Source organism: Perognathus longimembris, chromosome 16 (assembly GCF_023159225.1).
Source record: "Perognathus longimembris pacificus isolate PPM17 chromosome 16, ASM2315922v1, whole genome shotgun sequence".
NCBI classification, from domain to species: domain Eukaryota; kingdom Metazoa; phylum Chordata; class Mammalia; order Rodentia; family Heteromyidae; genus Perognathus; species Perognathus longimembris.
The window spans coordinates 45786967-45800994 of NC_063176.1; the positions used below are offsets into that span (position 1 = coordinate 45786967).

Sequence of the window (14028 nt, forward strand, 5' to 3'; positions counted from 1 at the left end):
AGGCTCAGCTGGGCAGTTCTGTGGTCACAGCTGGCCTCAGACATGTACCTTCTGGCTTAGCTGGGGTGTGGCCTCTCTCATGCATCTAGCTGGTTGGTTGGCAGTTGGCTGGAAGTCCTGCCTTGTCCAGAAAGTTATATCTGAGCTTGTTTCTGTGATGGTGATAATGACAGCTTTCTAGGAGCAGAAAGACACATTCTTATGTGTCTGACCCTAACAAAAGCTGTTTTTCTTTTGCAAATCAAGAAGTACAATATACAAACATGGCTTTGGTCAAAGCAAGTCACATAGCTTCGAGCCGGGAGTCAAAGTTAGAGGTAATGGCAGTGACAAGGAAGGGCTGCCACCTTGCAAACGACCAAGCAGAACAACACAAAGGCCAAGAACTCTGGTTCAGTATTCCCAACTCTCTGGCATGACAACTTCCCTTTTCAGGTTTCCAAGATGCTGGGGCTCCATGGGCCTCGTTAAAGCTTCTGTTGTTTCTCAGGCCTGGGTTCTCTCATCTGCTAGATGAGGACAATTTACATCCATTTCATGAGAGTGATCCAGGGGGCTGTGTTGCTTGCACATTACAAAGTGGGGTTATGACTTCTCCACCGTCCAGTTCCTCTGCAAAGATGGTGTTTGGGGAACTCTGGAAGGTTCCCTCTGGGTGGTGATCAAGGTATCAGGTGTCACAGGTGCATTACCTCAACTCATACCGCTCGGGTGAGACTCGCTTCTCTCTGTAATCTCTCTCCATCTTTCCTATTAGGACTAGTTGCAAGCACAAGAGAGGTTTTTAATTTTTTCCCTATTCAGAATTCAGTAGTAACCCAAAGCTTGTATTCGCTTTTTTACATACGACACACATACAAATATGCAAATGTTAGTAGCGTTAAAAAGAGCGTTGTGTATGGAGTAATTCATTCATTCCTGTGTTGGACAAGGCTTTGCTGTCCTGCGCCAGGCCTGTTCTAAAGCCCGGCGAGGCGCTAGCTGGGGAGTGGTGGGATGGGCTGGCGGCGGCTGGAGTTGGGGATCGGTTTTTTTTGGGGGGTCCGCTAAGGTCTGCCCTCGTCCAGGGGTGGTAATTTTAGGCTGGGGCGGGGGGCGGGTGTCGGGGGGCCGGAGGTCCCGGGGACGCGGCCGGGGCGGTGGCCCGGCCCGGCCCGGCGGCCCGCGGCTCCTCCTCCCCTTCCTCCGCGGAGGCTGACGTGGAGGCCGCCGCGCGGGCGGCCGCGGGCGGCGGCGGCGGAGCGGCGGCGCCGGGCCTCCCGGGTTGCGCGGGGCGGGAGACGGAGACGGAGGCGGAGGAGGAGGCGGAGAGCCAGGCGTCCGAGCCGCCGGCCTGCGCATGGAGGAAGAGGAGGAGGCCATGGACGGCGATCGCACCGAGAGCGACTGGCAGGGGCTGGTGAGCGAGGTGAGGCCGGGGCGCGGGCCTCGCGGGCGTGCGGGGCTCGGGGGGGGGCGCAGGGCGGGCGCGGCGCTCGGGTGGGCGCGGCGCGCGGAGTCTGCGCCCACCTCCCCCCACCTCCGGCCCCGTGCGCCGTCCCTCCCGCACGGGCGGGGGCCGTGGGGACGCCCGGTCCCCCGCAGCCGCTGGTGCCAGCCTTTGGGGAGGGGCCTCTCCCCGAGGCCGGAGAGGATCCGGGAAGCGGAGGGAGGCGAGCCCCACCTGCCGCGGGCTCCCCGCAGTGGTGGAGGCCAGCGATTGGACGCCTGGAGGCTGAAAAAGGTGTGGCCTGGGGGTGGGTAGGGGGTCCCGGCCTTTGTGAACGCCTGTGCCCCGCGCGAGTACCTGTAGGGGTGGTGGGGGAGCGGTCCACTCCCTCAACACGCCGGACACCGCACACCGTGCGTGCCTTGCGCACCTGCTGCGCCGCGTGCAAGCCGGTGCACCTCGGCGTCCAGGAAGTGGGACAGGCGAGGAAGCGATTTGGATTGTGCAAACACACACTTGGGGCTCAAGCTTTTGTCGTTCGATACCACAGGGGTCCCTCTCGACTCCTAAGCCATTCCTCCCCCTATCTACCTTGACTCTGTTGACTCCGGAGAGGTGGTGGGTGACTTTTCTAGAGAGGAGTCCCCCTCCCCCTCCCAGCCAGGTAAGCCCAACCCCCCTCCCTGTCCTTACCATTTAACACCCCCCCCCTCCCAAAACCTGGCTATTGTGTGCAGAGCAGTGGCTTCTGGGTGAGAAAGCCAGTTGGAGCTTCTAGTTTACTTTATTTACTTTTGGCCTAGCAGTTGATAACTTCCCTAACATATGGCTCAGGACGCATTGTTTAACAAGCCCAGCTCCATCTGTTCCAGCTGTCCAGCTTAATGTGTCAAGGGACAGATCCCCCGGAGACCTTGCGTCTAGACCCATCAAGAATTATACTTAGTAGGTAAGGATGTTGGATCCATTCACTGAGAATTAGCAACAGAATATTCACCATTTCAACAAGTAGGCATCGGATGCCCTTTTGTGGAGTCAGACACATTTTTATTAGGTTCTGGCAATTGTGTGGTCAGCAAGACAGACAGCCCCTCTTAGCCCCCAAAACTCATGAGACATAATAGTATAGTCTAGGGAAAGAGTCATACAATGAACAGTGAGAACTTGTACGGGATGCTATGTAGCTGGGTGCTAAATTATATAGCATGTTCCTTAAGGTTGCCTCTGGGTAGGGGCCACCTCTGCTTTGACTGACCACAGTCCTTGCTAGGCTGTAGTTTTTCTGTTTCGTTTTAGCTGTCCATTCCCACTGCCTGCACTCTGAGCTGGCAGCAGTAGGTGATCAATAAATGCTTCTCAAATCAGTCCACGAATTGTGAAATGAGCTTTTCAAGAGGTGCCCTTCCCATGCCAATTGAGTTTCTCTAATGTAGAGGAATGTGCTTTCCACAAACATTCCCTAAAGACCTGGACTTTGGATGACACACTGTCAGGGGCGGGGGATGGGACAGGGAATTCAGCTTGCTCTCTGCCTTCCGATGATTTCTTCAGTGCATCCTTCATGTTAACATAAAGCAGCTATGCACTTGCCTTAGTTGTCTTGAATCTCATTCTGATATCGACATAGCCAATACAGATAACTCTCACTGACATGGTCTCATACAGACAAGAGAACTGTGACTCAGGAAGGCTGAGAAACTTGCTGGGTACTACTGAATGGCCAGGCGCCTTTCTAAGAGAAAGGAGGGAGATTTGAGGTGCAGGCAGAAGGCGATGGGAAGACAGAGAAGATGGAGGCCGAGGTTGGAGTGATGCAGCCACGAGCCAAGGAATGTCAGTCTCAGAACATGAGAAGCTGGAAGAGGCCTGAAACAGATTCTCACTCGGAGTCTCCAGAAGAAATCCACCCTGCTGAGGCCTTCATTTTGGACTTTGCCTTCCATAACTGTGGGAGAATCCATTTCTATTGTTTGAAGCTCCTACTTTGTGGCAGTTAGCTACAGTGGCCACAGGCTCTTCATATGTCCCCTACTGCTGGAAAAGGCAGATAGTGTGGTTCTATAGCTTCTGATCACAAGCACAGCTGACCAGGAGAATCACCTGACCGTCTGTTTAGGTGGCAGGTTCCATAATCCAGTTTTAAGTACCAGGTCTGGTGGCCAGCCAAATAGGATTCAAGGAAGAGAGTAGTCAGTGGCTGGTGGTGTTACTCAGTGATTTGGGGATCCAATAGAGGGAACTGGAGAAGGGTTCATCACACATCTGATCAGGGATGTCTGGCGTCTACTTCTGCGGTTTCCAGTTTCTACCTCCAACCCGGGGTCCTCAGGACTTGGAGCCTTGAGCTTTTAGTCTGTTTGCTTCCTCTGCTGGCTTCTAGGATACAGTTTTCATTAAGATGAGCCTGCCATGGTCAAGTTTATTTTCACATTTGTAGTTCAAGCTAAAATGATAGACTTTTCGTAGGCCCCGAAGTAGACAGACCCATGCCGGTGAATGAGGCATGGCTGGTGCTCTTTCTAGATGTTCAGTGTATGGAGAGGGACAGGTGCTCTGATTGTTGCTTTCCAAACTGGAGAAATCTCCCATGCAGCATGACTGTGTGTGTGTGTGTGTGTGTGTGTGTGTGTGTGTGTGTGTGTGTGTATGATAAAAAATAGTCCTATCTTAGCCTACCACCCTATGACTGACTATGCCTACCTCGATCACACAATGTGACTTTTTGGTTAATTAGAGAATACTCCACCTCATTTAACTTGAGCATGCCCTATGCAGTGACAAAAGGCAAATGGAAAGCAGTGAATCCTGGGCCTTGGCCCCAGTGTCAAGGCACTGGTAGTGACAGGTGGAGCAGGCATGGAGTTCTGGCCTGTGTTGGGTTAAGGTAGAAACTCAGTTTTAGGTCTTAGTTGTTGACTTTGACTGGGTGAGTGGGTGCTGTCCCTGAGCTCTTTTGCTCAAGGCTAGTGCTCTACCACTTTGAGCCACAGTTTCACTTCCGGTTTTCTGGTGGTTAAATTGGAGATAAGAGTGTCATGGATTTTCAGCCTCCTCACTAGCTAGGATGACAGGGTGATCCACTGGCCCCTGGCAAGTTGGAGGCTATTAAGAGATTTGGCAGCAAGTCATGGCTCTACCCTGGTTTGGTACAAATGACCAAAAAGCCAATGAAGAACAGCTAAGATCAGAGGGGCTTTGTTTATACACAGAGGTGGACTGAACTGTGCTCCCTGAAGACGTGTTCAAAGCTTCCCCTGCCACTAGTGAACAGAGCCTTATCTTTGCAGATGTGATTGAGTCAGGATGAGGTCCTGTTGAGTGGGCTGTCACCCAGTGAGTGTCATCGTAGGAAGAGGGAAATGTGAGCACACACGTTAGGTGAAACTGAAGGAGGATGGCCAAGGTATGGCAAGTTGGAGTGATCGGCTGGCAAGTCAGAAACCCCAAAGACTGCCAGCAGCCCCCTACAGCAGGGAGAGGCCAGGATACATTTAGCTCTAGAGCTCTGTCATAGAGCAGGAGTCCCTGGAACCTTGATTTTGGACTTCAAACTTTTGGGGCCTATGAGAAGATTTGTTTGGGTGGCTTTAAGTCATTCAGTATGTGACAATGTAGTATAGTTAACTCTAGTTAGGATCATAATTCTAAGATTAGAGGGATCTTTGAGCACAGCCAGATTGGTTGATTTTTTTTTTTGGACTAGAAATGGTGGTGTATACCTATAATCCCAGCTACTCAGGTAGCAGTCTAGAGTCTGGCCACAGGCAAAAGCATGGAGCTCTGTCTCAAAAACAAATCAGAACATATGCGATGATGCAGCCCAAGCCTCAGCATGTCCTATAGCAAATGTGGAGCTCTCAAGTCAAACCCTAGTAATTGACAAAGAAATAAAGGACAGATTTCCTCCGTCATGGAGTCTGCTTGATTCCTGCCACATCTCAGTCTTCCATTCTTTCAAGTCCAGAGGGAAAGACAAAAATCCTGTCTTAACAGATTCCATAAAACCCCAAGGGCACTGTACTCAAAGCCCTTTAGAACATTCACCTGTCCTGCAAGAAATGGCAGTGACCTCATTATCTTAGGCCTGGGACTGATCTGAGCTCTGCCTGGGCTCCTTAGAGAGCAAGGGTGGGCAGATCACCAAATACAACTGAGGGCTGTTTTCCAGAAGAGGGGGATGAGTGGCGAGGCAATCGCTTCACTGAGAAGCTTCTGTGTTTCCTCACCTTTATGCAGAACAATTGAAGTACCCAGTTCACAAGCGCTCTCTCAGAGGCTTAGACAAAGCACGGCTGTTCATGCTGAGCAGAACTTCTGCCAGGTGAATTGATGCTAGGACAGGAACACAAAACTGATGACACAAGCTCTGGTGAATGTAGAATGATATCTTCTCTCTTTTGGTCTAAAACCTTGGTTCTGATGGGATTCGAAGTCCCCATGGTAGGAGCGGTGGAATTAACCTGCATTCTGGTCATGGCGCTCCCATCCCTTGAACTTGTATTTTCATCTTGGCACTTATGGACTGGGTCATGGGCAGGGGTCCAGAGGAGGCTGCCTATTGAGTCTGGGGTATTTTCATCATTTCAAACCACCGTGTGGTTCCTTGTCATTCTCAGTCACTGTTGTGTCCTCCCTCATTCCCTCTACTTCCCCAACCTTCTGATGTTTGGTGATTGGAGAATGGACTGATACGTTACTCTTCCTTGCTCTGGACAGGAAGTACTTTGCTCTTCCCTAAAGTGGTGGAAAGACTGATCCATGCTTTAGTTTTGAGTTACTTCAGGGCTGGTGTGCTGCTGGGTCATTCTGGGTCCCTAGGAAACTCGGGGAAACAATCGGATGCTTGTCTGCATAGATTCATCACCCAGTGCCTCCTGGAACCATGCAATTGAGGATCGTTTCCTCCTAAGAAAGACGACGTTTGTTTAACTTTGCTCGACTCAGGATTGAATTTAGGGCTTTGCCCTTGTTAGGCCAGTGCTCTGTTGCTTGGGTCCCACTTCCTGGCCTTTGGTTTTGAGTTTGCTTTTTGGATAAGGTCTCGCACTTTTGCCTGGGCCAGCCTCAGATTGTGATCCTTCTTCCTCTGTCTCCCGATTAGCCAGGATTGTGGGCATCTACATCATGCCTGGCAGATGAGTGTGTTTGTGAGTGTGAAGTCTAAGAAAGCTGCTCCTGAGGTGTCATGGTTTAACTATGATAAATGTGGGTGTGTCTGTCCTGTGATGTGGTGGTTGGTGGTCTGTGTGGGAGCGTGTCCTGCTCCAGGAGTCTTTTCAGGATCCAAGGTTCTGCCCATGCTGCCCCCTCGTGCCTCTGGTATGGTCCTCATCTGTCTGGTTAGCCTGGCTTGCTGTCACCTTTGTGTCCTGGCCATAGGGAAGGGGAAAGAGAGAGTCCAGAGCCACAGCTATTCTTTCCCAGGATGACTGGAGATATGTAACTATCACTTCTGTTCACATCTCCTTCGTCTGAGCATAGTCATATGGTCACCCCCAGCTGTCAGGGAGATGAGAAAATGTGATCTTTACCTGTGCATGATTAAGTTAGAGTTGGGAGGGTAAGAAGTAAGAAGATATATGGGACCATCAAGGGAATATTGTCAAAATCAAAAATCACTTGCCTATGATAGAATCTGTTAAAAAATGAAAAGAGGAGCCATTGTCTGGGAAAGAATATGTGTAGAATACTTACCTTGTATCCGGACTATGTAAAGAACCCTTATAACTCAACAATAGAAAGTAATCTAATTATTAAAATGGGTCAGGTGGGGCTGGGAATATGGCCTAGTAGTAGAGTGCTTGCCTATCATGCATGAAGCCCTGGGTTTGATTCCTTAGCACCACATAAACAGAAAAAGCCAGAAATCGCACTGTAGCTCAAGAGGTAGAGTGCTAGCCTTGAGCAAAAAGAAGCCAGGGACAGTGCTCAGGCCCTGAGTCCAAGCCCCAGGACTGGCAAAAAAAAAAAAATGGGCCAGGTGTAAATAGATGCTGCACTGAAGAAGAGATTTGGATGGCACCTCAGCTTCCTGGCAGATGCTCAACACCATCAGTCAGCGAAATGTGAACTGGACCATAGAACCACAACATGCCTATAAGAAGATCAGCAAACAAACGAGTTCCCAGAAAGGGCTTCTCCATTGCTGGAGGGAATAGAAAATGGTAGCCACTTTTGAAAACTGAAGTGTTCTTCAGTTAGGATGAGCTACCTGTAATCTCACCTTTTTTGCCACCATCAATCTTCTCAATTTCTCCTTGGCCAGAAGTCACAACTTTATGTGTTTGTGGTTTTTCTATCTTTCCACTAAATCCAGAAGATCTTACACTGTTGCAAGTAGAGACCCAATGTTGCTAATGGATAGCCTTAGCCCTTAGTGCGGTGCCTTGGGTAGTAGGGACTCAGTTAAGTGCAGAGTAGATGAACTCATGGAAATTTGAAAGTGAATACAACACCAGCAGGCATAGAGGAAAGGCATAGGGGTGGCTGTGGGAAACGTCTTAATGGAAGAGCCCACAGGACTCCATAGCCAGCCAAGTTAGAATAGAATAGAGTGAATTCAAGATGGCCCTTGGTGAGTGGCTGGAGACTGATGATAGTAGCATGACAGGAAGGGTAACATACCTTTGAGAAGAGGGCCTGTTTTGTTTAGAACTCTATGCTATTCAGAGTTGCCGGGAGCACTTTGACTCTTGCGAGGCAAGCTTAGTTCTCGCTGGGAGCATTTCTGATGAGCAGCTATCTTCATTGTAGCAGGCTAATTTCAGAGTAAGTTTATTAAAATTAGCATGTGGGGGAAAGTGAGCACACTGCTATTTTTAACTAATGGGATTCATGTTCTCTCCTGTGTAGGGAAATTCGCATATGTGCTTCTAAATTTGACGATTTCTACTCTTATTAGGTTGAGAAAAAATGAACTTAGTGAGTTTTCACACTGAATAAAATACATTGGCTGAGAGATTAGAAGAGGACTTTGGCTACTCCTTGAATGAAAATGACCAGAGTGAATGACATTCCTTACTTACTATCTGGTTTTGCACCAAGAAAAGTGATCTGCGGCTTTGAATGCCTCACAGTGGAGATCTTTGCTTAGGTGAGAGTCTCCTCCTCATTCTGGCACCTTGGGTAAAATGGTGCCAGAGGTAGTTGACTCTGGTTCTCGGGAAACACAGACTGTGGTGGTTTGGATAGGAAGTATCCTCTAAAGGACTCATGCACTGAAGGCCAGGCTCTAGCTGCTGAAATAATCATAAAGTGGTGATTGGATCACGGGAACTCCAATCTCATCAGGGGGTTAGCGCAAGGCTGGGCTCATAATTTGATGCTGTTATTGGGAGATGATGGAAACAATTTGGGAGCATAGTATCTGTTCTCTAGACCTTTCCTCTTCTTTGCATCCTGGCCTCTACGAAGTGAACAACTTTCTGTCTCCCTACCCTTCCGCCATACCATGTCTTGCCTCACCACCAGCCTAAAAGCAATGGACCTAGCTGACCATGGACTAAGACTTCTGAAAGCACGAGCCGACATAAACCTCTCCAGCTGTGAAATGGTTCATATCAGGCATTTTGTCATGGTAGCGAAAGTCTGACTAACACACAAACCTGTGGTTGATTTCTATTTTCAAGTTTTCCCATTTTCATTTCCCCTCATTTAATCCATATTTCCACTCTCTTCAGCTATTTTGTTGTAACACATATGCTAATTTTGTTCACAATATCAGATCTTCTTACAGCTAGTCTGTGTTCTATACAAATTGCCAGTTAAACCAGCTTACAAACAAACAAATGAACAAATACTTCTCAGAAGGGTCTTTTACTCAGAAATCTTAAGTGGCTCCTCATTACCTGTATTGACCCATCCTTCTAGTCTGTCTGTCTGTCTGCCTGTCTGCCTCTCCATCTGTCTGTCTGTCTGTCTGTCTTGGCTTGTGTGTGCATGTGCGCGCATGTGTGTGTGTATGTGCCAGTACTAGACCTTGAACTTTTTTTTTGGCCTAGAATGGTATTGATTCTCCAGACCTCAGCCTCCTGAGTAGCTAGGATTTCAGGCAGGAGCCACCAGCACCCATGTGTTTACTGTCTTTTTGCTCCTCTCTCAAATTGGCTGAATCAGTCAAACTGATTATATATGCTTTCTGGTTTCTTCCTTACCATGCTGACCTCATCAGGTGAGTTGTCCACTTCTTCCCCAGCTGCAGCCTTTTCTAGACTTTTCAGATGAGCTGAGAACACACATACCTTTTAGCATAATCCATGACCACCTCCTCTTCTGTTCTTGATGTAGCCCAAAGCACAGATCAGTAAGCACTTGCCTGCAGCCTGGGGGGAGAGGAAGGAGCTGTCCCTCTGTCTGCACAAGAGTTCCTGCAAAGCTAGTGAGCTCCTTTATCACGGGATGGAGTTGTGGCTACCAAGGAAACAGCAATTCTGGAGTCATGAGGTTTCATGCTGTGGCTTCAGAGGAACAGAGCCTGACATAGGAACCCAACATGACAATCTCGTTCTCCAGGATTCATATAGAATTTAGTATAACTCAAATTTTCCTTCCTCTGCTCTTCCACACTGGAATGATTACATCTGATGTATTTATTATTCAGGCAAAAGCTGTGGGTGGGAAAACATTTGGTTAAAAAGAGCATCTTTGTGAACGGTCAGCGAAAGCCCTATATTTGATAATCCATTCTGCTGTTATTATTTTGGCGATCGCACATACATTGAATGTCTTTACAGAGAGCAATACTCACATGAGCTGCATCAGTGACGATGCTCTTGTGTAATGTTACATCATGTGGATGCCTATGCAGAAGAGTAGACCCAGAAACCCACTTACTGTTGTATAAACACTTTCTCAATTAGTGGTGATGATAGAGGTGATGTAGTGGTGGACACATGGATCGTCTAGGAAGTCACATGAAATTGTATTCAGCATTGTCTTGTGGCCTATTGGTGATTTGTAGCCAAGAAGTCATGATTGACTCAAGCCACTCATTACAGCCTTTGGTTACCACAGTGGCTACAGAGATGGGCCTGGATGGAGTCCCCGCCTTATTGATTGCAATTGAGTTGGTCCTCTGAAAACTTCAGTGGTTTGAATGACCTCCCCATGTCCCAGAATGAGTCTACCTGGCTTCTTGTTGTACCTTGGTTCTGAACTGACATTTCTTCTTGAGGAAAAGCTGTCACTAATTAGTGGTATCTGGAGAGGTGGAAAGAAAGTGAGCATGATAAAGATGAAGCCAGGAGCAAATTAGCAGTGCTCAGAGAAATATGGAGAGACTATAAAGGAGAGTGAAAAGTCAGCTTCCAGCCTTAGGCTTCGGCAAGGAACACTTTCATCCTGTAGGCAGAAATTCCGGGCTCAAGTGGCCCTTTAGCAATGTCTCTGAGGTTCCCATCCAGAGAGCATGATAGTAATGTTCGTGATTGGTTAAAAGCTTGGCAGCTGGGGCTAAGAGCTGCACTTGTGTGCATAATTAAGGTGGTGATGGATTTGCGTGGCTGATTTCAGGATCTCAAGTCTGTGAATGCCTGTCGTGTGGGACAGATGGGGCTGGAACACCTCCTTGCTGTGCACCTGATACAAGTATCAGAGGTTGGCACTTGCTGTTCCCACACATGCTCAATCTGATGGAGTCTCCATCTCTGGTCCTCTGGTCTTCTCTGGGACTTCTCATCCCAGGAGATGGATGGTATTTTTCAGAAAGGCCTGATCTACTGACATACTTGTGAATGGAGCTGATTTCTTTCTTTCAGGGGGCACAGATACTGGTTCTTCTGTGATGGTAAAATTGGTGCTGTTAGAATCAGAGTAGCTCTTTTAGGGGCACAGTTTTACAGGAATCCTTCCAACTCACCTGTAGGTGAGATCGGATATTTGTGGCAGGACTGAGTTCAAATCTCATCATAGCCTCTTAGAAGTGGCCACATTTTTGTTATTGTTTTCATTTCATTTTTTAAAAAGATCTTAGAGCTTTATTATCTTCCTTTGTAAAAAGAGGGTCATAGTGTCTCCTTTTAGGGATGGTGACAGGGATTAATGATTGATGGATAGGAAGTGCTTGAATTATCTGTGGTCATCGGTTATTTATATTATCATTTACAGGTGAGGAAAGCTAAACACAGGACAGGAGGGGGTCTCATGGTCTCCTGGGCCAGGTGGTGGCTGCAAAACCCATATGGCTCCCTTGACATCCTGGGTTCCAGGGCCAGCTCTGCACATAGAGCCTCTATAGCAGGAGCCTGGTACCAGGTCCTCTACCTGTGTTGTTGATAGATCTTGCAGATCTGCAGAGGGGTGCTGAGGATCCTAGGCAGTAGGTGTTGTAAGGGATTTTTTTTTTGTGTGTGTGTGTGTGTGTGATAGGTCTCATTACATAGCCAAGGCTGGTCTTGAACTCATAATCTTCCTGCCTCAAGGGCCCTAAGTGCCAGGATTACAGGTATGCATCAGCACCCTTAGGGGTCTGTTCACCCTTTTTTTTTTCCATATCAGAGAAAGACAAATCATAGCAGTTTTAACCACTTGTGGATTTAATCTGAACAAAATGTATTGAACACCTGCTGCCTTTTGACTCCTGTCAAGCCCATAGGAAATTCCCTGTGCAGCTCAGTGGAGCTATTGTTCAGCCCACAAGGAGGGTGGACCAGTGACTCTATCCCTCCATCCACACATGACTTTTAGATGTTACAGTGTAGAGATGGAATACGTGAGAGCCAGTATAGCAGCAGGCTGTCACTATAGCCAGCAGGTCCCACCTCTACAGCAGCCTGGATGGGAATAAAGGGCCTCTGTTGTGTGATAGGCAATGTGTGTGTGTGTGTGTGTGTGTGTGTGTGTGTGTGTGTGCGTGCGTGCATGTGTGCCAGTACTGGGACTTGAACTCAGGACTTAGGTGCTATCCTTTAGCTTTTTTACTCAAGGGGTTAATGCTTAGCCCCTTGAGCTGCACCTCCACTTCTGGCTTTTTGCTGGCAAATTGGAGGTTAAGAGTCTTTTAGATTTGTCTTCCTGGCTGGCTTCGAACTGGGATCCTCAGATCTCAGCCTCCTGAGCAGCTGGGGTTATGAGCCATGGGTACCTGGCTGCATGGGTGGTTTGAATGCAGCTTGGTGAACATGCGAGGTGTGGAGCCAACCAGAGTTATATGCTCTACCGTCAGTATCTCAGCCCAAGGCAAGGGCTGTAATACTCGGGCCAGAGCAACTTCTCTAAGCAAGCAGTGATTTTTAAAAATATATGCCGTCTTTAGCAAAGGAAAAGGGGGTTCCTGATCCATTTCTGGCTGGCAGAAGGAGAGCTAATCTTCCTTTCTGGCATCCCTCCTCGTTCTTACACAGGTCTGAGAGGATCAGCCACACACTTGCGAGAGCAGGTGGAGGCCGAGGTGGTTGGGCAAAGGAGGAAGTTGACATAAGGGAGAATTGAGACAGATTCTCAGGCAAGACTTTGTTATTCACAACTTCAGTTAACCAAGAGAGGCAGTGAATCTCACATTTCCCCCAGCTACTGCAGTTCACATTATAAACTCTTCCAATTACCTGCAATCTCACTTAAGTTAAATTTCAGCACATCCCCTGGGGCATTCAAATAATCAAAGTTTGCCTGTCGAAGTAATACTGGAGAGGGGGAAATGGGATGGTGAGTCTGAGGTAGGGATAGATCATAAAAATTTTTTTTTTTAAAAAAAGTCATCTTAGAGAATGGCATTAGAATCATTAAGCAGCCTGCTTGAAAATGCTGGAATGTCATCGGGAAGTTACAGAGGCGAACACAGATTGCCCAAAGGGCTCTGCTGCATGTGGGAGGATGAGTATAGAGAAGGACAGAAAAGTCTGGAATACATGAAGGGAAGGAATTACTGGGGTGGCTGGTATTGCTTCAAGAGGATGCCAGCTAAATGCCCAGCAGGGTGGAGCTGGCTCAGGTGGCATTTCCCATAGTGTATACCCAGATTCACTTCTGCAGAGGTTAGGTATCCGTGGATTTCCCAGGGGCAGTCCTGAACATTTACAGATGCCAATGGGGGAGGGGTCCATGTACCCAGAAGATGGCAGAATCCAAAATACACGCACCATCGCGAATCCTCTGGGGGCTCGCTGGCACCCTGTCCACGTGCACCTAGCTTGTGTAACTGAGATCTCCTCCCCTGATTATAATGCTAACATGCTATTTAGGCATAATAGTAATGGATGGATATTACTAGAAATGTGAATATGTCTACACATCTAAAATCAGTCAGTCTTCAGTGTCCATGTGCCCATCCATCCATCCACTTATTGAGAACTAAAGTGAATTGATGTTTGTAATACACATTGAGCACTCATACAAGGTCTTGCATTTTATTCCATGAGCTGTCTCAGACTATGATCCCCCTTTTTCAGGCTTGAGTAGAACGTGGAAGACTTTACTTCCCATGCTTTTATTAGCTATTAGTAAATGATACTTGTACACAAGGGGGTTCACTGTCATGTTTCCATAGATTTATACAATGTATTCTGTTCATCTCCCCCTCACTTCTCTTCCCCATCTTGGAACACTTTCAATAAGTTTCACTGTTCTCTTTTCAAAGGTGTGTATGAAATACTTATACTTCACTG

General features: G+C 47.9%; 1 protein-coding gene across 3 annotated transcripts in view; it reads left to right on the forward strand.

Moving 5' to 3' along the window:
• The first annotated feature begins 1190 nt into the window (after positions 1–1190).
• Ccdc149 (coiled-coil domain containing 149) overlaps positions 1191–14028 on the forward strand; it is a 72176-nt gene continuing 59338 nt past the window's right edge. Inside the window, exon 1 of one of the 3 annotated variants that reach the window (XM_048363877.1) lies at positions 1191–1408. In XM_048363877.1, coding sequence (XP_048219834.1) covers positions 1340–1408 — 69 coding nt within the window. In that variant the 5' untranslated portion in view covers positions 1191–1339. The remainder of the gene's footprint in view (positions 1409–14028) is intronic. The other 2 variants (XM_048363879.1, XM_048363878.1) reach the window with 2 other exon arrangements.